This window comes from Vicugna pacos, chromosome 10 (assembly GCF_048564905.1).
Source record: "Vicugna pacos chromosome 10, VicPac4, whole genome shotgun sequence".
Classification (NCBI taxonomy): Eukaryota; Metazoa; Chordata; class Mammalia; order Artiodactyla; family Camelidae; genus Vicugna; species Vicugna pacos.
Window position 1 is genome coordinate 61,056,166 of NC_132996.1, and position 26,765 is coordinate 61,082,930.

The 26,765-nt window shown below is 37.4% G+C and overlaps 1 protein-coding gene across 25 annotated transcripts in view; it reads right to left on the bottom strand.

Moving 5' to 3' along the window:
* The window catches only part of CELF1 (CUGBP Elav-like family member 1), a 64,100-nt gene that overhangs the window by 29,882 nt on the left and 7,453 nt on the right, over positions 1-26,765 (bottom strand). For 7 of the 25 annotated variants that reach the window (XM_072969953.1, XM_015246161.3, XM_015246162.3 and 4 more), the window contains exon 2: positions 3,426-3,464. The exons of 2 other annotated variants lie outside the window; for them this stretch is intronic. Coding sequence is in view for 2 of the 23 variants with exons in the window: in XM_072969940.1 (XP_072826041.1) it covers positions 20,979-21,020 (42 nt within the window). In the remaining 21 variants the exon portion in view is untranslated. Of the gene's footprint in view, positions 1-2,942; positions 3,005-3,425; positions 3,465-20,978; positions 21,128-26,765 lie in introns of those variants that run through there. 16 more of the 25 variants (XM_072969951.1, XM_072969942.1, XM_072969949.1 and 13 more) reach the window with 6 other exon arrangements.

The following is a 26,765-nucleotide window of genomic DNA, read 5'->3' on the forward strand; positions in this document are numbered from 1 at the left end:
AATGAACTTCGCAACATAAAGAATGACTTAAAAAAAAAAAGAAGAAAGAAAGGCAGTGTATCATGGCATATACCTAAATGTTCTAGTCTATGAAACAATGGCTGACACCTGTCTGCATCTGACTGAGGAAGGTAGAAACTGCCCAATATCCAGACACAATCATCCAAAATTTAGAACTAAAATAGCAGATAACTGCTTTTCTATTTTGTCAGAGACTATGGCCCATCTGATCTACTACTACAGAGATAGAAGTAAAAGGAGTTCCCTTCCATCCTATCAGCGGAGGAAGCAGAAACAGGCTGCAAGTGAGAGGAGACTGCAACTGGCACACAGTCCACATAGTCTACCAGCCCTGATTGCCAGACAGAAGACAGTGACCCAAGCTGGGACTGGTGAAGTTACTGTTTAGGTCTGTCCTCATTTCTAAGTACACTGAAGTTGATCTCATGCCTCTTCCTACAGAAAACTACCTGGACTAAGGAGTAACTTCGTGAGGCCAGCTAACAACCAAATGAAGATTTTTGAGTTCAAGGATTCCTTTCAAAAGGAATCAACAAAATTTCAGGAAACTTCCAGGTTGTTATGCTTTTATTATTCACTAAAAATATATGACTTCTAATGAAATCTCCATTTTAATCAGAATCACAACTATAATAAGAGTATTTAAATGTGGGAGACAGCCAGGCACTGCCCAGTGTATGAAAGGATGTGCACTCTTTACAGTAGTTTTTACCAAGCCAAAGGTTGTAATGTTTTAAAATTCATTTTATAATTTATGAGGCTGCACTACTTTAAAAACATACAAGATGGAAATGTTACTACATGAAGGAGAGGGCTTCTCCATAGGCAGGTCATAAGAGTTATCTCAGTATAATTAAATTCAACATGCTTGTGGGAAAAGAAAGAATAGAAATTAATCACAAGTCACTCAATTTTAAAAAAGGGTTACAAAGTTAAGTGATGATAAAAACAATTATGGGATACAAAAATGCAACTGTTAGGGGGAAATTAAAAAGTAGAACTAAAAGTCATTCACAGAAAACTGTCCACAAGTAGTTTTTTTTTTTTTTTAATTGCTTAATCAGAAGCACATTCCAGGCTTATAACCCAGGGTCTTCTGCAAAAGGCAGCTTAAACTTTCCCTCAGTCCCTTTTACCACCTGTCCTCTCACTGTGAATTTACATTCATCATTTCCTCTTTTTTCCATGGTTGTCTCTGTCTCGGTTTTCTTTGCCTTGAACATTCTCTACTTTTTTTCTAAGAGCTTCTAAGCCTGATTATGTGAGGATAGGGGCAATCAGTCTGCTGTGACATTAAGAACCTAAATCATTAAAAATGCTCAGAGTGATGAGGGAAACCCTCAAAAGAAAAGCACATCCTGCATTTAGATATCAGAATCAAATATATCAGTATCAAATAAACAGTTTAAAAATTGGATTAGAACAGAGAAGCGCTAGAAATCACAGTATCAGTTTTGTCAAAAGAGTGAAAGTGCAAAGAAAAATATAGTTAAACAAAAAAGCCCATGTGGTACATGCAGACATCAGGCTATCCTGACTGACGTAACCAGGGAGTTCAATGACAAGTAAAGGGATTTCTACTTCCATCCCAATAATCTAAATGTGTTTTAAAGGGCAAAAATGTGAAGTCTGGTTATATGAGCACAGAGGAAATTAGAGTCTACTACGAAATTATAAAAGAACCTCTATGATCAGTCTATTTAAGGACAAGTACAAAAATTTGGGGAAAAAGTCATACCCTAAGACAGCTGAGTAGACTGGATTCCCCAAGCCAGTTAGATGATATAAGGGATGTAGACAAGAAGCAACCAATTAATACCTCTTGAAAGTAACCAAACCAGAATAACCTCAAACTTTAGCTTAAAACCTTTATGGACTTGAATTTCATTTCAAAAACTGAGTACTTCTAATAAAATTAGTGGGTCTCCTGGAACTCCCAATCCAGTACCTTGTATACGTAAAAATGTGCTGGCCTAAATTGCTAATTATCTCTATGGCATCTCACTTTGTGGGAGCTTTTTTGCAAAAATGTGACAGTTAAATAATTTAAAACAAAACAAAAAACTTTTGTGAGTTTCCATCAGAGTCTAGACAATGAAAAAAATTCCTGAACTTGGGGGAAGGGGAGTTTTAAAGTAAAAAAGGAATAGAAATATTGTTTTATTTAAAAATTCTATTTCAAATCTAAAATCACTGTAAGACAAAAAGCACTAAGTTTAGCAATTTCGTGAGCAAGTTGGTTTGCCTGTAAAATTATCATATATAATATACTGAGAGGACAGGATAAGGTTGTAGGGAGGAATACCTACCACCTTTTTTTGAAATCTATAAAGTTTTCAGGCTCAGTGGTAGAGTGTGTGCTTAGCATGCATGAGGTCCTGGGTTCCACTCCCAGTAATTCCATTAAAATAATAATAATAATAATAATAATAATAATAATAATAATAATAATAATAATAATAATAATAGTAGTAGTAGTAGCAGTAGTAGTAGTAGCAGTAGTAGTAGTAGTAGTAGTAGTAGTAGTAAACCTAATTACCTCCCCTCGCCGCAAAATGAAATAAAGTTCAACAGCTATCTTAAAAAAAAAAAAAAAAGTTTTCCATTTCTTCCCCCATCCTTAATCACTACTATCTCCTCCCCAGTGTCAAAGGACTAGCTGAAAGAACTTTGTGCTCAGTGCTCTCAGGAAAAGTGTAAGCTCAGAGACTCCCCTGGAGTTTCTGGGACTAACCCTGACCTAATAAACTGTTCTGTCAAATTATGACCACCCTTCAAATCAGGTCATATTTCCAGATCCCAAACTAATTCTGGAACTTAAGTGTTATTCTCAGTTGATAACAATATACTTATTAAGACTCCAGTGCTGACTTAAAAATCAGTATGTTGAACAAATTCTGGTTCCAGGAGGGTAATATTACCTGCGTGGAATCCACTAAGTTCTGTCCTCATCCTTGTTCTAGTTTAGTTGGCGGTCTTCCAGCTATTAAGTGGAAAGGGAAAAGAATGCTAGCTGGGTAGCTGATATGTGTAGACTGGGGGGAGGTGTGGAGAGAGAGAAAGGAAGAAAGAGAGGGAGAGAGACGTCCTCCCATCCCCCACCTTCTCCACTCCATGCCCAGCCCCAGCTGTTAGAACTACCCAGCAGCTAGTTCAAATGGGAAGTAAGCCTGCCTTAGGAAATAGCTAAGAAGAAAGAGTTGGGAAAGAGGAAAAAACAAACAAACGAAAATTTTCTAGCTTCCTAGGAACAGGAAATTAAATCCCATAATATAATCCCATAATGCAAGAAAAAAGCCATCACCTTTCTGAAGGCAATTTTTTTCGCATCTGCACAACAGGCCTCATGCAAGAAGGTTAAAAAGATGCCCACAGAGCACACCCATCCAGCAGTTAGCCCATACCTGCAGCTTCCACCTCCCTCTCTGGACTATGTCTTCACTCTAAAAAAACCAAGGAAAGAAAAATAAGTGGGCCATGCCTACACTTGTTGTAATTCCAGATACACAGCTTCTTTCAAAAGAAAAGACCCTTCGTCACCAAGACTGAAGATAAAAACAAACTCTCCCTCTCCCATTTTCAAAGTACACAATACCTTACAGATAAATTACACTTAACATCTCAAAGTAATTTAAAAACACCATCAACTCAAAAGATGGGTAACTAAAGTACTAAAAGCTTAAAAAAAAAAAGGTTGCCCCCAAATGTCACAACAAATAGCAAAACAATGACTAGGATTTATGAGGATGAGTTGTAGTACATTTAAGTCACCAAAACAATCTTTTTTAGCATCTGCTTTTGGTTGGGAAACTACAAAAAAGCTAAAAGCTGTATAATTCTTTTAGCAATTAAAGATCACATTATTAATGTGTAGAGGCCATGCTATTTCCCCAAAGCAACCTTCCTGAATAGGCTGGTGCCAGGCATAAAACTCTTCAAAGGCAACCAAGTTCCTGCCCTTGTAAATGCATCTTGGTGGCCCCAGGACGGTGGTGAACCACTATAACCAAAAAAAAAATCAGAAGATGGGGAAGTTAATTGCAGGTAAAAGCAAACACAGGAACCACAAAACCAATTTGCTTTATTTTTAAACATTATCAAACAATCTTGCAAGTAAAGATTGATTCTGTAAGAGCTGCCCAAAATTCCTACAAACTTCCATCTAGAACTCCTGCCAGCTGTACTTCTGTCTGGCCCTGGCTACAGAGGACTGCTGAAAGTCACCAAGGACAATGTCTGCACTAAAAAGTGTAAGAAGAGTTCTGAAAGACAGAGCCAGAACCAGAACTCACTGTGAGACACTACACTCTATCACCCTCCCTGAACACAGAGGTTGACTGGCATAAAATGGGTGCTTATATACTTAATTTGACTTTCCATATGGACCTAACTTGTTTCCAATCTTGCTAAGGAAGCAGGGATACTTCCAATCATTTTAAAGCAAAGTTTACACTAACAAAAGAAAACTTCTAAAAGCACTTTCTTGGACCTGTCTACATCATCAAAAGTTACTAAGAGGAAAAGGAACTTGTATTTTCTAGGTTCACAACACCTCATCATTATCACTACTTAAGATAGAGACTACTCTAAGAATTTAGATGCTAAAATAATCTGCATGCAGGATTCTAACCCCATAGCCCATGGTCTGTCTCTCTTGAGAAAGGTGACCATCTAGGAGGTACAAACCTTTATTGAGACAGTGTGTCTAAAGAGGGCTCTGGAGTAGCTGTTACCTTGGAGGATAGAGAACAAGTTAAATGTCTACTTGTTAGTTTTATTTTGGAAGATGTAATAGGCAACTAAAAGACCAGAGAGCCATGTTTCCCCATATGTTACATGTAACATGCATGGAACAGTTAGTTGAGAAACACTGCTGTTGTGTGACCATGTGAGAACAGACTCACTGCAGGCTAGCTGGGGAATCTCCATGATACAAAGAGCAAAAGGGAGGTTTGGGGCCGTTAAAGAAGGGCTGTTACAGTAAAGTATGAGGAATACACATCTAGGCCCCAGAGAACACAGCAGCCCTATGGGGGCTAAAGAACACCCTAATTGCCTGGCCAAGAGAATGAGAAAAATGAATTCTTTCTTAAAAAAACCTAACACATAAGTAGGATATTAATTACCCTACTAAGTCACCCAAAGACTTTTTAAAGGAAAACTTAACCATACAAAAACAGGATGAATACTGTCTTCCTCCACACAGGCCTAGTCACTTGAAGGAGGACAGTGGGAATTCTAACACATAAGAAGGTATTTTCTTTAAAAGCTTTGTCTTTCCAGTTTTGTTTTTTCTGCTTTCTGTTGCCTTGTCTGTAAGAAAACAAAAATGCTTTGGGCAGAGAGAAAAGCTGAATAGAAACTAAAAGCTTTAGATTTGAGGGTTTTTTTGTTTGTTTGTTTTTGTTTTTACATCTTTCATTTCTGTGGGGAACCAAACAAAATGCGTAAGTTCTGTGAGGAGGCCTGAACTATGTTTGTCTCGTACTTCCTTGGAGCTCCACAGTCTGTTTCTGTTATCGTCACATTCTTAATCACCATATGAGGAATAAAAGTAGCTGCAAAGAGGGGTGAAAAGAGTTAAGGAGGAAAAAGGGGAACATCAAAAAGGTGGGTGGGATAGAGGCAAGGCAATAGAGAAGGATGAAGGTGAAGCTAGCACTAAGGGAAACAAGCAGGATTATTATCTGCTTCTGATATGCTCAAAACATGGTTTACGAAGTACTAAAACTGTACTTGGCAAGTCAACAGTACAGGGACAATAAAAGGAAAACTGCCGGGGGAGGGTATAGCTCAGGTGGTAGAGCACATGCTTAGCATGCACAAAGTCCTGGGTTCAATTCCCAGTACCATCTCTAAAAATAAACAAACTTCATTACCTCCCCCCAACCCCAAAAAAGGCAAAGTGCCTATCCCACAATTTCCTCAAGGAAAAGTAAATAATCTGGAAATAATTTATACTTGGTTTTGGACTATATCTTGGAACTTACATATGATCTTTACATATTTTAAGCATGCAAGAGTAAATGAACAGTATCATCTCTCAGGACTGATAGGAAAAGTCTCAGATCTCTTACATGTCTTCCTTAGTGTAGGCAAAGTAATGAATCTTTTTTTACCTCTCAAGAGTTTTCTGCTGGCCTGTATGCTAAGTAAATAACAAAACACTGTCCTTCACAGGAAGATGGTCACTGATTCAATCACCATCAACTGCTCTTATATAGTATACAGGAGCTGGTAGCAGGCACAGTAATGTTCAATGACCTACATGAGGCCCGAATCTCATTGGTATGACTCACTGTTAGTAAGTGCTCTCAGTAATACCTTGATATAAAGCAGGGAGCTAATGAAGAACTGAACAACTATCCAGATTAGAGGTTTCTGAAATGTTTTTAAATGCACTCTTTTCCCCATAAACATAAAGCTTCCAGGTTGAAGGTAGAAAAGGGCAAGTTAGGTCCCACCTGTTTGCCTCTCAGGGTAACCCTAGGTCTTCTGGGAAATTTGAGAATAGGTCTAGATAATTCACTGATTTTATATCCAGCTTTGAGGTAAAAAGTTTTTTCAACAGCAGATTTTCCTAACTCTTCGAATCTAACAGGTTATCACAAATCAAAAAATTTAAGAAATGCCATCAATGGTAACAAATTTGTGCATCCTTGAATTGATAGAATATGGTGTTTAAAATTTGTAAACCTTATCACTTGAAAGTAGGGAGAAATGTCCAGACATTTACAAAGTAACTATAATTATACAAGCTAACATGTTTTGATCATTTACTGTATGCCATGCAGTGTTTTCAGCCCTTTACATGTAATCCTCCTACCTATTCTATCTCCATCTAATAGACACAAAGAAATGAAGTAACTCTCAAGATCACAAGAATCCAGGAAATGAAGGAGTTGGAATATAAAGCCAGGCAGTTGGACCCCTGGGTCAAAGGCTGACAGATACACTGAAGCATATCATAAAAGCCCTTCTTCTGGTCCCACCATTCCCAGAGGATCTCCTTCCACTGTAGTAAGTTGTTCTCTACTGAACAGTTTGGGTCCTGTAGAACATCATGTTAAAAAGTGTCTACAGGGAAAATTCATCCACACAAACCACAGGAAAACTGTCTAAATGCTAAGGGCCAAAGTGTAGAGTCTGACCATTTTTCTAAGGCAAATCTTGTAAGTAAGCGAATGTCCAAAGTCTCAACTGCCATGAAAGAGAGATGATTAAGGGTAGTGGAAACCTTCCACTGAATAACTCAGCAGACGTGTGACTCCGCTCAAGTTAATTAACATCTCTACAGTGTCAATTCCCTCACCTGTAAAAGAGGACTTTCCATACATACCTCAAAAGGAAGCAAATGGATGCCCAGAATACAAATAAGCCACTATACAAATGTCTCACTGGAAGAGGAAAGTAATAGAAATGACTTGAGAAAACTGTGCTTTTAAAAAATGTTTGTTACCTATTAGATTGCCTGCAATGCCCTCACTTCTTTCTTTTTCCTTCTATTATATGGCTGGCTCAGTAAAAAGACTGGGCTTACTGTTTTGGAAAATTGCATGTCCTCCCTCCCCAATTCCCTAGAAAGCCAAGTAACCAGATAAAAGGATCAACTTTGGAAGCTTTCCTGGCTAGCCAAGCTCATCACGATGCAAATCTCCACCAGGGATTAGAGTTAATACAGTTGAGTTTGCTTGTGTTAGTCAATCTACCTATTTTCCTTGGGAATCTGCAGAGCAGAGGAACAGCAGTTGACACCAGCTTCTAACCGAGGATTCTGGGCACACACGTGACAACTAACAGTGGGTAGAATCTACCTCAAAGACTAGAGCATCAAATGAAATAAAATGTTTTAAAGTGCTCAGCAACAGATAGGTGGACCCAATACTGAGAAACTATTTAACCAATAACTGCTTTGCTCATCTGTACGGTGGGGGTGATTAGGTGGATTAAACAGATACACTGAAGCACACGGGAAATTCCCTTTCTCTAGTCCCATCACTCCCAGAGAATCTCCTTCCATCATAGTAAGTTGCGACATGTTGCACAGTATGGGTCCTATACTACATCAAGCTTAGTTCCGGCTTGTCTTAAGTCAGCAGGGATAAAACTTAACACTTTCTCTATGGGGTGGATAAAAATCGCCCCCCTCACACCGTGACACTTGCTCTATGGCTACTAGTTCCATGATTCAGACGTAAGTTTGGGGCTGCTGACTCTTGACTGAGTCATCTACGTGTGTCCTCTTCCTGACCCTAGCAGAGAAGTTTATAAACAGATCTCAACCTCATCTCCTTCTCCACTGGCCACTATGCTCATCCTTTGTTCAGAGGCAACAATTTTTTCCCAGCTTTAAAAAGATCTGTGGTAAAAAATACATACATAAAATCTTAGCCATTTTTAAGTATACAGTTCAGCTGTGTTAATGCTGTTATGCAACATGGCAACAATTTTTTAAAACTCTCCTTTTCCATCAAGATTCTTAATCTGAGACCCTTAGATCTCTTCAGAATCCACAGATGGGCTCTGGGGAAAGGGGATTAAGTCTATAAACCCTGTATCTATTTTTTTTTTTTTTGCTAAACTGTGTGAAGATGGACTTGTGAGGTTTTCTGAAGAGAGAATCAATAGGTTTTACCAGATTCTCTAAGGGGCTCATGACCACTGTTAGAATGGTCCTCTTTGACTCTCTGTTCTGTAAAGTAACAAAATGGACACTATGTTAGACAAAGGCCAGATATGAAGCCATGTGTGATCTTGAGTGAATCACTTTTTCTGGGCCTCAGTTTCCTCATCTATAAAACTAGAGGTTGAACTAGAAAAATCCAGACTAAGTCATGTAAAAGCACAATTTTATTTTCTCCAAACTGATTTTAAATAGTTATCCAAGGTCTAGTTTAGTCCCTGCCACATATGAGATACACCAGAGAGAAACTATGTGTAAACCTCATTTCTAAATTTTTGTTAGTGAAATATATTTCAAATGCTACCATTTTGTGAACAAATAAAGAGTTCCTCCTCCTCTTTTCTATGTATCACCAGGACACCTGGAATAAAAAATAACACGGATCAGATCTTCAACTGCTGAAATGAATTCCTTAGTTTATCTACTCTAATTTATTCATTTTTCCATTAACATTTTCTTAAACTGAGACATATCTACACATAAATATTTGCACTTTTTAGTAAAAGATGTGTTTCCCTTTAAATTGTGGATATTTATGTAAAAGCAACATTATGAGCAGCCTCCCGTTTACAGTAGTATTGAGAATTCCCCTTTAATTTTTTTACTTCCTCAATTTAAAAACTGTTTCTATTTATTCATTTTTTCATAATACTACGTTCTGGTTTATTTCCAAGATTTTTTTTATCCATATATTAAGATGCATACAAATACACAAAATTATTATCAAATTAAATATTACATTGTATATACTATTACACAACCTACTTTTTTCACATATAACTATTATAAACATTTTTTTGTAAGCCACATATACTTAAGAATCAGAGTCAGAACTGGCCTAAAGCCTGACTTTGACAATAAGATCCTTATCTGTATGTCACAACCAATGAATATAATATTTATTTGACAAAGCCAACATAATTATTAAATCCTCTGAAATTTCTTTTTTTTAAAAATGGCTCATAGAGTTTAACGGTAGTAGATGAGTTGGGCTCTTTGCTCTTTTTCCTTTCCCTGATCTGCCATCTCATCTCCTGCTAAGTTTTATAATCTTTCCATATGACTATATATAAACATCTAAACCAGAGGTCATCTCACCTGAGAGGTATCCCATTTTGGAGGTGCTCAGGTGAGCCAGACAGGGAATGCAAAATACATTAAAAAAAAAAAAACTTTCCCTACTTCCTCCCAAAATGCCTATTAAATATTCCCTTTCTCCTCCCCATAGAGCTCTCTATTTGGGTGGGGGTAGGAGGAGTAGGAATCTCATTCTGTCTTTAGCTCCTCCTGTTTCCTTGGCAGCAATGTCAGTACTGGGCTAAATTGCTGGATGTAGCAGGAGCAATTTACATATAGTAGCTAAGCTAATGTGCAGATTTCTCTGGGCAGAACTGCTAACTCTTCTATGTATCCTTCTAATTTGAACCCAATGTTCCAGACATATCAATGTTAAATATTTGCCTTGTGGCTTCTACCTTCAAAAACACAGGAAACCATGCACAAAAGTCAGAGGCAACAAAGGTTCCCTCCCCACTCTGTGGAAAAGTGGGGGCTCTCAAGACACAGAGGGCTATAGGCACTGAAATACTGACAAAGTACCTAATCCAAACACAAGGGCTCAATCATTCTGCTTTCCCATAATATTCATGTATCACTTGCTGAAATTTGGCATGTTGAACGACCACTGGTTCCGCCTTAGTTTCACTGCCCTGCCATAAGGCCAAATCTGTCTCATCTAGTGAGTCACTACTGCTCCTCTCTCCAACTGCATTTTGATTTCAGCCCACTTGTGCAGCTCATCAGGGCTGCACCATATGTTAGTATCATGTAGGCAGAATGTGACTAATTTTTTTTCTAAAACACTGTCAGAGTTACTTTTTAAATTACCTTATAATCTTGATGTCTCTGAGGAGTCATTTCTATAATATCTAACCTTCTGGAAATGACTTTATAATTATTCTTCTAAAAGCTCAAAGGAGATTCTTCAGCATTTTCATTCCCATTTTCCAGATGAGGGAACTAAAGTAAAGAGACTGAGTGACCTAGGTTCCACAATCACTATGCAACACTCGTACTTTCTGGAGTCACAGCACTCTATCTGGTAAAATAAACCAGACTATAAAATGCTCTTTTTTTTGGAGGGGGGATTCAAAATATAACTTTGATTTATTTTCTAAGGTGATTATTAAACTTTAGGTATGACAACTACTTGGAATTTGCAGACTGACTGTGATGACTAAATGGTCTCATGATATCCATTTGAGTAGCTTTAAGAGAAAAGGATTGAATGAGCCATTGACCACAAATTTTTTCTAAGGCAGAGAGAATAAATGGGTGAAACTAACATTTTGAGAGTAAAAAAAATATATCTGACTTGCAGATTCAGTACCATCACCATATTCCCTAAAAATAAAAAAGGAGGGGCTACTCCTGCCTACTCTAGGCAACGCGCCTCTTCTCCAGCAATAATGGTTGCTGGGTTTGATAATTAAGCTTATCTCAAGAGGTTTCTTCAATATTCCCTTTGAGACCACATGTTCCTTCCAGTAACTGTGTGGAATGGTACAATGACTGAATTGCATTAAGATCTTTCTGTCCACTAATAATACTCTTCAGTAAATAATATCACTTGCAAAATATAAAAAGGGAATCTTAAGTATCTTACCAATATGAAAACTGCACATGCCCTTTGAATCCAGGAATTCAGCAATTCCAGTAACAGAAATACAACCTCCAAATAAACTTATACCTGATGTACACAAAGTATGCAAAGGGGCATTCATAGCAACATTGTTTATAACAGCAAAAACTGGAAACATATACACCCATTAGCTGGGTGCTGGTTAAATAAACCAGAGACACAACAGAATACTGTAGCTATTAAAGAGAATTAGGCTGTTCCAATGTACCACTAAGGACTGATCAGGAAGATATATTTGAAGAAAGAATTTACACATGGTTTGTACATAGAGTATCTCAGGAAGGATAAAGAGAAACTGCTAATAAAGTTGTAGAAGTAAAATAATGACTGAATTGTTTACATATGTTACCTATGACTGAATTGTTTACATACGTTACCTATTCCACTGAATTTTTTTTAAAGAAAATTCTTAAAACAACGAGGGACAAAGTAAAGAAAAATCCCAACTAATGCTCTGTTACCAAATAAGCACTTTGCTTTTGTGTTTTTTCCCTGCTTTTGCCAGATATTTTTGTGTGGAAACAGCTAATGTCCAGGTGAACCAGCAGTATACCTACCACATGTGAGCTGAGTAACTATATTATCCCATTTGAAATTATCACAGCAACTCAACTTATGTTCATACAGCTTGGACTGCAAACCTTATAGCTGGCCTGTTTACAAAGTTTGGAGCTATTTTCAATCACTCAGCTGTATATACACGTACATTTTCTTCAATCAACCTTTCCTGCCAGGCAAAGTGCAACATTAGCTGGATTCCAGTAAGGAAGGCAAGGGACAGGGTGAGATAATATGTCAAAACAAGTTCTATAAATACAGCTTTTGGCCTAGTATCTCAAAAAGGAATCAAAACAGCTTCAAGCTTAAGAAGAAAAATCCTACAGTCCTGCACTACCTTACTTGAAGGCTCTAAAGAACAGAAGAGGCCAGGTATCTGGAATCTTGTTTCTCACTATATCTTGTCTCTCCCTCCCTAATCTCAGAGGGAGGTTAAGATCAAATTGTAGGTATCATTCCAAGTCAGTATATCCCCACCTCTTTTCTTATCTTATCCCCACACTACCAAATACATCAATATCCTCTCACTGTGCTCATTTGAACTCTCAGGCCAACATGCCCCATATACGCAACATACAACTCTACCACAGTACCCAGCATCTAACTTCTACCATCTCCAAAATCCCTGACCAAGCAGCCAGGAACCCTGCCTGTACCATCTGCCTCAACCTCATCCCAAACACATGGGCACTCAAGCAAGATGCTTCCATATGGTCCTGTCTCAGGGGGTTTGTCCTGTTCTGTTGAAATGCAGGAAACTTTACTCAATCTCTCTCTGTTCTTCATGTTGTAATTCTACAAAACCAGAAACTGCTTCTTTACATGGAGATGCTTCCTTAGTTAGGTTTTATGCCACAAAGTACAAAACCTTACACCTTTGTTTCAGCCAATCAAGGTGTATGTTCAGTATGGCTTGATTCATCCCAAAGGATACACAGCCTTGGGGCAAATTCTAAATATCTCTTTCATACTGTCACTTTTTTAAAAAAATGACTTCAATTATCATGCTTTCATCACTCTCAAATTGTGCTCCTAAAAGTGCTTCTCACATTTAAATACCCATTTACATGATCTCCGTCACCTCCTTCAAATCACTCCTTAAAAAACACACACTGTTGCACAAAATTAAACTTGTCAGTGCTCTGATTTCATTTTTACAAAAACAAGCTCTTTATAAAGTGGGAGATCTATCCATCAAAAGTGCACATAGTGAACATCCACTCTATACCTAGAACTAGAGAAAGTACAAAAGACCCAATCCTTGTTCTTATTTATTCAAAAGATATGACTTACAGAAAAAACAAAAAACAAAACAAAACAAAGAACAGGATATATACAAAGGAAAGTATATATAGAAAGGGAAAGTCTGTCATCAATTTGGGTGACAATTACCTCAGGAGAGCTGATTCTTATTTCCCTGTCTAAACCAAACTTTTGTGCTATTTAATCTCACTATTTTAGACAAAATAACATTTTTGCTACCCTCCACTGAAATTACTCGGCCTACCAATAATTCTCCCAACATCATTTCTTTTGAACACATCTCCCTGTTATCCTGTTACACCCACACAGATTACAGCTAATGGATTAGGCAAAATCTGCTAATCCTCCCTTCCCATGCTCCCTCATGAGAGCATCTCCTAAAGATGTGCAGTGCAGGGAAACCAAGAGTTAAAGAAGCTAAAATTAACTCTGCTTTCGATATCTTCTATAAACAGTCTGGCACTACCAGAAATAAACTACTAATTTGGGGTATGCTCTGTAGACCTATTTGCCTTTCAGCTCTTTATCATCAATAAATGAATTAGCTGACAGTGCCCTGCAAAACCAAAGTCATATACAGTAGTCATTTGCAGAAGGAAATTCTAAAATGAAACTGAGTTAGACTGACTTGTGATTCAATAATCCCCAAATATAGAATATGTTAATAAAATTAATAGTCAAATACTTACTGTAAGCCTATAATATGTCTTACAGTCCAGACTCTGGAGTCACACCACTGCTTTCTAATTTCAGTTTTGAGATTACCAGCCAGGTTTAGCTTTGGGTAAATTGTTTAACTTCTTTACACCTGTTTCTTCATCTGACAAATGGTTATAGTAACTGTAGCTACTCTAGAAGGTGTTTATAGAATTTTAAGATTTATATATGTAAAGCATTTAAACAGTGCCTGGTACACAGAAGGTGCTCGATAAATTTTTGCTATCATTGTTATTCCAGGCACTAAGGTTGGTGTCTATGGTGGGAGAGGGTGAGTCCTCAAAAGTTTTCTTTCACAAGATGATTCTCTTCAAAATAGAGAATCTAAGATTATACAGAAATATTTCGTATTAGAAAAGGAGGGAGGGATGTAAGTTAAGAGAGCAATGACGGGCTGACAGATCTTCAACCTCCAACTGGGTCTGTTAACGTCCAGTGTAAGTGTACCCTTCATTACGAAATAGTGAACCACTTGTTGTAAGAGCACTTATTTATTTATAAACATTTATTTATTAGTCTCGTCATTCCAAAAAGGATTTGTAGAAGCTTTCAAAATGCATACAATGAAAAAATACAAACTAATAAAATGGGACCAGGGAAATTACAAATGTTTTTAAAAGATCAAGAACAAAAGGAAAGCTGACAAAGAGATGTGCTAACCATGGTGTCCTTTACTAAGGTTGAGCTGCCACTGATTTTACTCTCCAATGACAGTCCCTAAAGAGGATATATAGCGATTCATGGTACAAATGAGAAAACGTTGGTAGGATGGTAAAATGAGAGGGGCACTAATTTGCCAAGATGGGGAAAGTGAAGCCAATTTAATGCCACACACAACAGAATTTTAGAAAGTCATTAAGTATGCAGGATCCATGAGAGACTCAGCACCAGGTCCTAGGCCCTAAACAAACACATAACTTGAAGCCAACAATGGACAAGACTCTTAGGTGATTCAAAGGCAGAATACACCAGCAAATGGTCACATGGAACTCTGCAACCAGACCACATAGCCACAGAAGAAGCTGCCTCAGTGGATGTATTTATCCACCATTTGAAAGTTCTTTACTCTCCTCATCAGCCACAGTTACAAATATGTGCAGAGAACTGTCTCATTCTTACTCAGCTGACAAGTTCTATTCCCAACTCTGCATGCTTATGACTCACGGGGGGTGGGGGAGGGGAGTAAAAGGAAAGTGTAAAACAAAGAAATGAACTTGAATTTAGACTTAAGTTGACCAAGAGTTGAGGAATTGACTTCTGTCTGATTAGAATATCTCATAACAAAACAAGTACCCCTTACTTAAATACACAACAAACCCAATATTCTTTGGAAATAGCCTGAAATCTGTCAACATGTCATGACCCGTTCTATTCCTTAAATAGACATGATACCAAAAAACATTACAAGCCCTTTGCAAGGCTAAGCTTTACAAAGCACTCTGAATCAGCACAAACAGCACAGGCCACTGCAAAGCCCAAAGCAAAGGGGTATTTCCTACAGTTTCTTTCCCAGCAAAAGGCAAAGGGAAGAGGCTTAGCCCCTACTGCACCTTCTTCCAAAAAAGATGTGTATGAGATCATTTCTTAAGAGGGTAGAGTGTCTCAGCCTTTTCTACTCAAATCTTACATCAGCAAATTTGAGTGCCAGGAAAGGAATTCACTTCCACCCCTAAGAACTGAGCTTTGTGACCAGTGAAAAACAAAAGGAAAAAAAAAACACTACTACTTTAATAAGTTTCTAAGAGAACCCCAAGATCATTTCTGATACTCTATTAACCAGTTTGGCATTCTCTCCCCATGTTTTGTTAAATAATACAAATCTTGCCTCCTCACTCCATCCCCAAGATTCTGAAACACTGTTGTTTATAATTAACAAAACAAAACAAAAAGGACAAACAGGTCACCTCTTTAACTTGAAAGCCTCAGTCCTCCACAGAAATGTACACAGACAGACAGACGGACGCACGTAAAGAACACAAAACTGCAACCCCTGGCTGAGCCCTGAGCAGGCCTGAGCTGGCCTGGGTACACGGGGCAGCCACCCAGCCAAGCTAGTGGGCTGCTCCTGCTGTTGCTGTACAAATATAGAAAGCTGAAAAGTGGAACAGCAGCTTCAGCAGAACAGATCCTGCTCCATGCTCAGAGAAGGAGGAGCAGAGACCTGAACAGCTTTACCCATACATGGCTGCTGAAAGGGGGCCATTAGTGAAAGCCCAATTATCTCACACACATGCACTGTGTTCACATGCTCCAGACAAAAAACAGAAACGCACAGGCTGGTACTTGAAGAAAGGTCTGCGATGCTATTTCAATCTAGGAACCTCCCAATAATTTCAATCATTTACACCAAGAATCCCTCTGCCACAGGAAATAACAAAGATACTGTGAAAATTTTACTAGGTCATATTCTTATCAGATCAACAGCAGCCATGAGGCTTAATTTATCATTTACATTCTGCAATTGAACAAGCAAGAAGGATTATTCCGCATCTGTGTGAATAAACCTAACCTTTACTGGCCCTTAGCTGTTTTCAGAATGAAGGTCTTATTCCAATCCAAACTATGTTTTGGGTCTCTCTCTTTTTTTTTTTTTCCTAATTTACAAGTTAAAATAAATTCTGATATACACAGGGAACTATATTCAATATCTTATAGTAACCTACAATGAAAAAGAATATGAAAATGAATATATGTATGTATGTCTGAAATGTGCTGTACACCAGAAATTGACACAACATTGTAAACTGACTATACTTCAATTTTTAAAAATGGGAAAAACAAAACAAAACAGAAATTCTGATATAAATTTCTAAATATATTTCCCAGGATGCTGGCTTATATAATCAGAAGCCAAATGTTTATGTTCCAAAAATTACCATGCTTAGAACAATTAATTCAGATTCATCTCAATGAGAAATATATAAAAGCTTAATTTCTGGAGAGACTGAACACTCCACAAAGATAAGAAATGCACAATGGATGGGCTCAAATGATTCTATAATTTAGCTCTCAATGAATCAACCAAGTGATTACTGTGCACTGTCTATATATTTGCTCAGTATCACGGGGGGCTACAGTACAAACATAAGCCATGGTATCACTGATCGCCAATATTATAACCTAATCACTGGGTAAGAGTAAGACATGATACATCAACTATACCTCAATTACAAAAAGAGAGAAAAGAGAGAGAGAAGATTAACACATGAGATAATAAAGGCTGATAGTACATGACTAGTACTAAAGTGTGGGGTACAAACTATAAACACTATGCAAATTAAGAGAAAGAGACTGAGGACAGACAGACCTAGATCTTGCATGAGTCCCATCTACCAGGACACCTGCAATTATCTTAAACATGAGGACATAGGATTTGGACTAGATGATTTTTAAGATCCCCCCATTTCTGAAATTCTGAGTCTATAATTTTAAAACGTAAAGTAATTTAAACCTAAAATGTTTCACAGTAGTATGAGATTAATACCACACTGCTTACAGAAGCAAAATTAGTTTTTGCCCACTTTAGAGAAAATATATTCTAAAAAAAAGATAAACATTAATTCAGACCATAATTCAGCCCCGACTCTAACATCTCTCACATTTAACACTTTCAGGAAAATATTCTTCCATTTCCGAAATCTCTGCCTCCCCTTTTGATGAAATTTTACACCCCCATTAAAAGAAAGTGGGTGGAGGGGGAATACCACCTGCCACAGGCAGACAAAATGGTGGGCCTAGAAATGGTGATGCCGAGTACCTTGAGATCCTTGATTACAAAACTTGGTAAGTCATCCAGTTATGAAGAGTAGCCCTAGGAAAGAGAGCATCGCCCAGCTCCTTCCCATCATTGAAATGTCTGCTGTATAGGTATGAACAATCCCCCATCCTATGGGACATACTCAGACATAGTAGGTAACACCCCAGCATTATGTTTTTCCCTAAAACTTAAAAAAAGAAAACCCTTCAAATTCTTAAAATGTAATTGTCCACCACAATTATTTTACTTTAGTATATTTTTACTGGCAAACTAACCATTTGAAATTTTCTCTTTGCCCCTTGTAAGGTAATGCAGTAATGAATAAAGATGCTATTACAGCAAACCTGATCTCTCAATCCCACCATCTAGGTCTCCTACTGCAAGGCAGAGCCTTGTTCACACCCTCTTTGTGCTGAAAAAGAAAGGAACACAGCAGGATTTCAGCATGTAAAAGCATTTTCATGTCCCACAAAACAGACATGCAAGTGCTCAACATTTCATTTAAAACTTAACTGTGTTGGTGGCTTGTATATTTAATTTTTCTGAGTAGGCCTCTTATAGCAACTTTGATTTCCCAAAGCTTAGTTTATTGTGAATTAAGACGCTATTTTTTGGATGAGATCACAGCTTTAATTATCTATTCAGATTACTTATGTGAAAATAAACAATACAATGCAAAAGACAACAATCATATATACCAAGGATGATTAAAATACAACCACAAAATCAAAATGGCTATAAACACCTACAGTATGGCCTTTGGCAAGTCATTTCTTTCCTATTACCTGCTTCTTCAAGTGAAAAATGGTATTAGACCAGATCAAAAATCCATATCTAGAGTCCACAGACCTACAGAATTCATGGATAGTTCATGGATTCCACAAATTCCCCTATATTACGTGCAAATTTTTACATTAAAATGTTAAATATACTTAAGTATTTATTTAATTTACATTTTAGGGAAATGAGTCCACAGCTTTTTATTAGATTTTCAAAGGGGTCCACAATCCAAAACAGGTTTAAGAACCAAAGACTGAACAATATATAGTTTGTTCCATCTCTAACATCCTGTCATCTCCTCCTGGACTTCCTAGTCCAAAACGGAGGGAATCTTCATGACTAAACCTAGTCAAGAATAAACAAGTCACCCTGGCCAAGAAATTATTCAAAATCATGTATTCCAATTCAGATTGAATCTACATTGTTTTTAGATGACAGACTAACATTACAACGCTTTTTAAAAATTTTTTTTCAAGCTCTGTATACCAACCATACTTCAATTAAAAAAAAAAAAGCTTAGTACAACAACTGGCTCGGGGTTGGGATTTTTTTCCCAAGCCAGTTTTACCACTACAGCTCATCTCAGGGGGCTTACATGAGAGTAGAATTCCACAGATGTGCTTAGGGATACCCCACTAGATAGTTCCTCTCTTACCAGGTGTCCTTTTTTTTGTTTGTTTTAGAAGGTAAGGCTTCCAGTTTCCTACTTTTAATTCTATCCTGTAGCAAAGAAAGTAATACGAGACAGGCAGAGTGGGAAAAAAACTAGAGCATGCAAGATCTGACTAAAGGAGACTGATAACTGGCAAACAAAAAAGTTACCTATCCTGTTAGCAAAAGGTCATATATAAGAATGGCCACTGCCTAATATCTCAATTTGTAAAAAGCGTATTAGATAAAAGAAAAAACTAGCCTTCCTCTAAGACAATAAAAGAAAAAAAATGTGTCTGTTACTGATCCATTTTAGCCTAAAATTTTTAGGTTCTCATGGCAACCCAAGTTATCACACTGCACATACTGTATATAAAGCACATATTTAGAGGCTTAACTAGTAAAACTCAAAATGTGACATATGTGCAATGTGGGCGACAACATTATTCTGGGAACTTTAACTTTAAAATCTTCCAACTTTTATTTTGCAGCTCAAAGATGATATAATAGAATCAACTATGCAGAAGGTGCAAGCTCAAGGAAGAGGTACAAAGAATATAAATAGAAGCAAAGAGATGAAAGACAAGAAAAATCAGGCTATCAGAAAGTTTCTGAACATGGCTCTCCCCTACTGTGAATCAACCTGTAAATGGAGGCTTAAAAAACAAGACTGCTAGTGAGGACATATAACAAGATAGTATTTGGGACACTCTTTAATGTGCGCCAAGCCAAAAGAGGACATAGTCACAGACTAGACCCTTTGGTAAAAAGTGGCACTGACTACAAGGCAGCCAGGATAGATTGCTGTTTTGTTTCTCTCTCTCTTTTAGGAGCTCATTGAATATGGCTGTTTAGAATTAAGAAGCAATATTAGAGCCAAAAGGATGGCTGTGGGGCATAGGAGTTGATGAAGAAGGATCAGACTTTAAGGGGAGAGGAGAGGGAGACGGCAGTCTTTTATGTCACATCATGTCTCACTAAGGAACTAAATAAAGATGTAATGTCCAGTTTTCTCACCTACTAAATGACTGGTGGGAGGGATACCTCCACCTATCTGCCCATTGGAACTCCATTATAATACATACACTTCTTTTTAAAGACTTGAAGATGCTATGAGTGCTACCTACCTTAAAACCACATTTCCAGGCCACTTCTATTAGGATTAAATTACTCCTACTTTTCAACAAGAAAACAGGTAAACAGTTTAGATCAGGTATACAAATAATATCTTACCAGGGCAGGGAAAAAACATGCCCATTTTTTCTTTACTCAAAGGTAAGAATTTCTGGAATGAGACACTGAATTTGCATGACTAATTAAGTTAAAAAGTATACTACCACATGAAAGAAGAGTGGTTACAAAAACAAATTATTTCATTATTGTTATGAGACTGAGTCTCAAAAAAAGTACAGAACAGCATAGAATTTATAAAATGGTAGCCCAGACCTGTCCTACCACCTAATAGCTGGATGCCCCAATAAGTCACTATCCACACTGAGGTTCCTCCTAACCTCAACGTTTCTTATCTACAAAATGGCAAGGATGCAACCATCTCTCCCTCTCTCATTCCCTCCCTCCCTGTCTGCCCCTGTCTGTCTCTTTCTCACTCCCCTTCCCTAAAATGTGAAATCTAACGGCTATTTCTGTCATTACATTGTAATTCAGCATACTTTTCTATCAAGAAAAACTTTGTACAATGAAATTCTATGCAAAAACTCACTGGTCAAATTAAAAACCAGAACAGAAATAAAATAATAAATATGTTCTGGAGTAAATGAGGGAATAGGGTTCTGGGTTGTTCTTTCAGAGCCAGACCACACCTGCTAATGACTAAAATATTTGATTACCTTAATTACCTTGGCTGCATAACAAGAAGTGCTGGTGGTCATGAAATTCCAGAATATTAAAAATTCAGCCACATTTTCATTATAGCATTCTCTACTGTGTTGAAGTCAAGACAGCAAAAGACTGCCAACAGCATTTTCACTTTAATTCTCTGGTAAGACAAAAAGAAAAATTAATATTGGAGCCAAATTCTCCATTTTTAAATATGGTAAATTCTTTGAGGAAAAATATCTCTGGTTATAAGAAACTGAAAACATTTCTGTGTATCTTATTAGAAAATATGCATTTCTGTTTTGCTTAAAAGGTATTAAAAAAAAACCCTGGGGAGGTACAGCTCAGTGGTAGAGCACATCCTGCTCAAGGTCCTGAGTTCAATCTGCAGTACCTCCATTAAACAAATAAACCAAATTACCTTCCCCTAAAGAGAAAGAAAAAAGAAAAAAATCCTCAGGCTAATAATATTAAATGTTTACCTGTTACTACCTTTCAAGCAGTTTGGAAAGGGGAAAAAGTAAAATAAAAGCTGAAGCATTTACTGAAAGGGACATGAAATGACAAGCATATTGAGCAATAATGACATCCAAAAAACGGGCTTGAAAATCTTTTGGTATATGTAATTAATAATTATCAAAATAATGTTTGTTTTGAATCCAAAACTCACTTTGTGCAAATGAACCTCCTCTAAACAATCACAAATGTACCACAAAAAAATACAAAACAGCTTGACTATCTGGCTTGCAACTTTGTGGTCTCTTTTGATACTCTTTAGCTCACAATCATCTCATCTTATTAAGTACATCAGAAAATACTTTAAGCTGAATACATCTCTTCCCTACCAGCTGTTAAAGGACTAGCTTGTTCTAAATATGGCATTATCTTTTCAAAGTTCTAGGGTTTAAGCATGACATAATTCTTTTAAAAAATTATCTTTCTTGTCATGACTGACAAGCATGACTTAAATGGAGATAAACAGGGTAATGAAAAACATTTGGGTCTGATTTTCAATTGCTATTTTATAAAAGGAGAAAAACAAAACATTGTAGCTTTAAAATAAGAAATTCACATAAAACTATCTTCTCTTTGAACTCAGGCAGTGGGGTTGTTACCAACGATACATAGGTAACCCCCACCTGAGGAAAGAGGCAGAAGCTACCTGCCCAAGATGCTGTAGAAAGGATTCCTTTGCTGGGTAGAAAATTCCCCTGCATGACCTCTCAGGTCTTCTCCTAATCTCAGAAACTGAGGCTTTGTCTCTGAAAAGTAGAGGCGTAATAAATGCAATGCATGGGTGGAGACAGTAGAACCGTGTGCTGGAAAATTAGAAGGCCTGGGTTGGAATCCTGCTTCTGCTTCCATGTGAACTTCTACACTTCATTTCCCTCATTTGCAAAATGAAAGGTTTAGAGGAAAAAATGAAGATCTTAACATTCTGAGCCTATGGCTTCTTCCTATGCCTGCCTCGGCTACCCACCACCTTCCCACTGCTGCACCTTACCATAATTAGGCAGCTTTTTAAAGCATCTAATTAATGGAACACAGAAATTAAAACCTTTACCTTTCTATTTCTGGCTCGTTGCAAATGTGCAACAGCATTTTATCAAGGAGTAGTTAATGCCACACAGTTCTTGATATACTGGCTTTTCTTTGAACCCCAGTGACAGTTACACAGTGACAAGTTGTAAGCAAGGAGGTTGTTACCATGGGGACCCACCAGGATTCCTGGGGGTGGATCCAGCAGGCTTTTTTTTTTCTTTTTGGTCAGAGCATTTTTTGATGTTCTGGATCTGGCAATTCAGAAAGTCTGATCTAATTTTTCTTCAGCAAGCTGCCTTCGAGAAATATTACCATGTTGTATACAATTCCGGAGAAATAGTAATTGTTTTAGTCTCTCTCTCTTGCAATAGTTAAAATAATCTCCCTATTCATAAAAACAAATAAATACAAGCTCAATGAAGTGTGTGACCTATGTGTGCTGCCATTTCTTTCCAGATCACTGTATTGTATAAATTGTATTATTTAGTATTTTTCCTATCAAGACTTCAAAGTTCTCCAAAGCAAGATTCTACTCAAGAAATTTCAGCTTCCCTACATGCTTATGTTTGAAATACAACACAAAATACAATTATAATAAATAAAACTGATTATAAAGTAAACCAAACTGATTAGACCAGAACAGATTTTCAATCCAAGTCTGCCTCCAAAATTGCTGTGTTTGGACACAAAGGGGATGTAATTCAGAGAGAGGAACTGCCACTCCCAGCTAAATGTGTGCTGCCGCTCAGCTCCCCCGAGACCCATTTTGTTAGAAGATACCTAAAGAAAACAGATCATTTACAAGTCTGATCTGTGGATCTGGTTTGTTCAGAGAACTGGAGCAATCAGAATTCAAATGAAAACGTTCTAAGTTGTACACTTCCTGGAACAGAGTGAAGTCTTTCACTAGGTCTTACTTGGCCCAGAGAAAAGTTATACCAGACAAATTAACATTAATAAATAAAAATAGCACTTGATCTCATAGTAATAATCTAAAACTTCAGATATCCTAGGCCTGATCCACAAAAACCTGAGAGCTAGAAAGTACTTAGAACAAAGCTCAAGAAAATCCTTCCTTGAGCTCCAACTAGCAATTAATTATTGAAAAGCCTAAACATAAATGCCACTAAGATAAAATGTGTTGAAACCGAATTCATAACCATATTACAAAAGTAAGAAAAATCACAAATTCACAAGCCTAAAGAGAAAGAAGAAAAATGATCTAAGGAGACAATATACTTTCAGCTAAAAATAAGCAATAGGCATCAAGATACTCCACAGAATTACTTACTGTATCTGGTTTTGACATATTTGCTCACACAAGCTTTCCTGTAGCAGGTCCAAAAGGATTATTTTTAAGCAGTTTCCCAATCCCATAACCACAATCTATAACCCAAATTTGTTAAGTAAAATTTGCAAGCTTTTTTTTAAAATTGCACTGGTAAATGTATCCAGACACTATTAAACAGAAACAGCATATGATAAAAACAATAAATAAATCACAGACATGGTGTCTTTCCATGGTTATTTCCCATAAACTTGAAAGAGGAAGTGTGAAGGACAAGCCCAGAGCACAGTTTTGTCACATAAGTTTACCATCAGTCTGGACACAAGGACACAAAAGGAGGCAAACTCTTGGGCGCTTTATTTGTTTTTACTACTGGTTTACAATTTCCTTGATTTTATTTTTAAATGCATGTCTTGGCCCAGAAAAGCAAGAGAGCATAGACTGCCAGCAGTATCAGATTCTCCTTTTCTTATTCTCTGGAGCTGCAGGAAACAGAGCCAGAATCAGGGCTGTCTAGGAGCCTTCTGATTTTGTCCAGGCAATACCCAGTATGAGGTTTGAAGATACACAAAGGCTTTTATGGTACAAATCTTGGCTAACTTGATTTCTTTCAATGGAAAAGCTACTTAACTTTTTTTTCAGAAAACTCCTTGGAGCTTAAAAGTACTGATTATCTTCAAAAGACAAGGATTTGAATAAACTAATAGAATTTCAATTTTAAAAGTTTTCTTCCTACTCCTAGTCCTTAGCACTGACCTGTTTCAAAATATAAAATTAAGTGCCACTCAACCAGTCATGTAGTATTCAACAAATATTTATCAAGTATCTACTTTATGCAAGGGCTCCATACCAGTAAGTACTATGGACTATAAAAAGTAAAACTTCCTCTATGCACAGCATTTGGTTCAATATTATACACACACTATGGTACGAAGACATAACACTGTTTAGGCTCATATTTTCAACAATGTGGCCTCCAATGTCAAATAACAACTTCCAGTTTTTTCTACCCTGCAAATGTATTTCTTCCTGGTAGTATACAAATCCACATTTCAAAGCCGGCCCTTGTCTCTTTTTAATTCCTGCTCATTAATATTACAGGGAAATTTTACATTCCTCTGGAATAAAGTCTTCCAACTAAACAGAGACCAAATGATCACAGGAAGAAAAAAATCAAATTAGAAGCATTAAACTGTCTTTCTCAGAGCTTTCCTCTCTCCTTCATTAACATTTCTCAAAGAGAAAAACACCACTGTGATGCTCCTATTACAGATCATTCATGAAGTAACTAACTGAGCTGAGACCAGACAGACTCCATCAACTGGGCACACAGCCACTCACCATTACCCTTTGTTTAAAGACTCAACTGCCATTCAACCCACATTATTGTGTTCCACTCAAGTCCATCAACTTCTTTTTAAGAGGAAACAATGAGGAAACAAGCAAATATGTTACTTAACTAGAAACGAAGAAAGGACCTAACCCATAGACCTCACAAAAAATTATTTTAAAATGATGACTCATTTTAAGTTTCCTATGTGAAATGGCAGTATTATTTTGTTATAATCAGTCTTATATCTAAAAAGAACTATCTGTGAACAAATATTCATTAGAGATTTGTTTAAAAAACAAAACAAAACAAAAAAACCCTTAATCTTGAGCTGACAAAGCACCAGAGAAAAGCACTCCGTACACCAAGAATGACAACACAGGTAAATGTCCACACTACAGATGGAGCAGCCAAGACCCCGAGCAGCCAAGACCCCAAGCAGCCTAAGCCTGGGGATGGGGAGGCTACTGGGGGAGATAAAGGGCAATCTTCCAAAGAGCCATGATCCTAGGCCTGAATATTCTAAAATTCAAATGAATTTAAGAAATGTTAGGCAGAGCTCTGCACTAAGGATCTTATTCAAAGCTCTTCTGGATATAATTAAGAGAAATCTCCAAGCTAGCTTAAGCAAAATCTGGAATTAACTGAAAAGATAACTGGAGTATCTCATGGAACCCAAAGGCAGAAAGTGCAACAGGGCCACACCTGGGAAGCCTTTACGCACCCAGGTGTCTATTCTGCATGTGCTTCGAGTCCACCTCTCTCTCTAGAGCTGCATTTCTCATCAATGCTTCTTTATGGACGAATCTACTTAAATCTCCCTCCCTGTAGACCGACTTTCACTGCTTCCACATGTATGTGCCTGAAGTTGGCTGCTTCCCAGCATCTGAATTTAAATGTTTCAAGTTTTCTGAATTCAGGTGTTCTGTTTGTTCTCCAAAGAATGAACTGCAGTTCCAATCTCAAATTCCTAAGAGAAAGTGATGTGCCCAGCTTGGGTTAGTGCCCACCCCTGGTCCAGTAAACTGTTACAAAAAGGGCTAATTCAGAGAGTATAATTTAGGGTAGGGACTGTGTGCCTGACTCCTCAAAAGATAAATGATACACTAAGCAATAAGGCAGTCTCCATCCTCGAAAAGCTTAAAATCTCACTGAAATGAAAAAAAATCTATCACTAATACTAAGTAGTATCCTATGATACAGTCTTAGAATAAACAGACAGGAAAAGCTTCATGACAAAGATTAACCATGCACTAAATGACAAATAGAAACAGAACCACAAGCAGGGAAGGGCTGAAGAACACAAAATGCAATACCTGCTCCTCTTGCTCTGGCCATCTAAGAATTATAAACCTAAGGAATAAGTAGTCTTTTACCACATAAATAGCTTCCAGTGAAATATACTTGTTGAAAGCCTGTTATAAGGTTTAAAACTACAGTATGACCACAAAGCAATACTGTTTCAATGTGCAGTAATAACCAGCTAGCTGATGAATGTCAGTTATACATTTTCAAAGTGCTTGTCACCATCACCCTGACTTCCTTTCACTCCCTGGACCCCCCTAAGACTCTTGCTCAGACAGCAGCATTCAGAATCAGGCAGGCAGCCAACAGAACGGCACAGGTGTTTCTCATGGG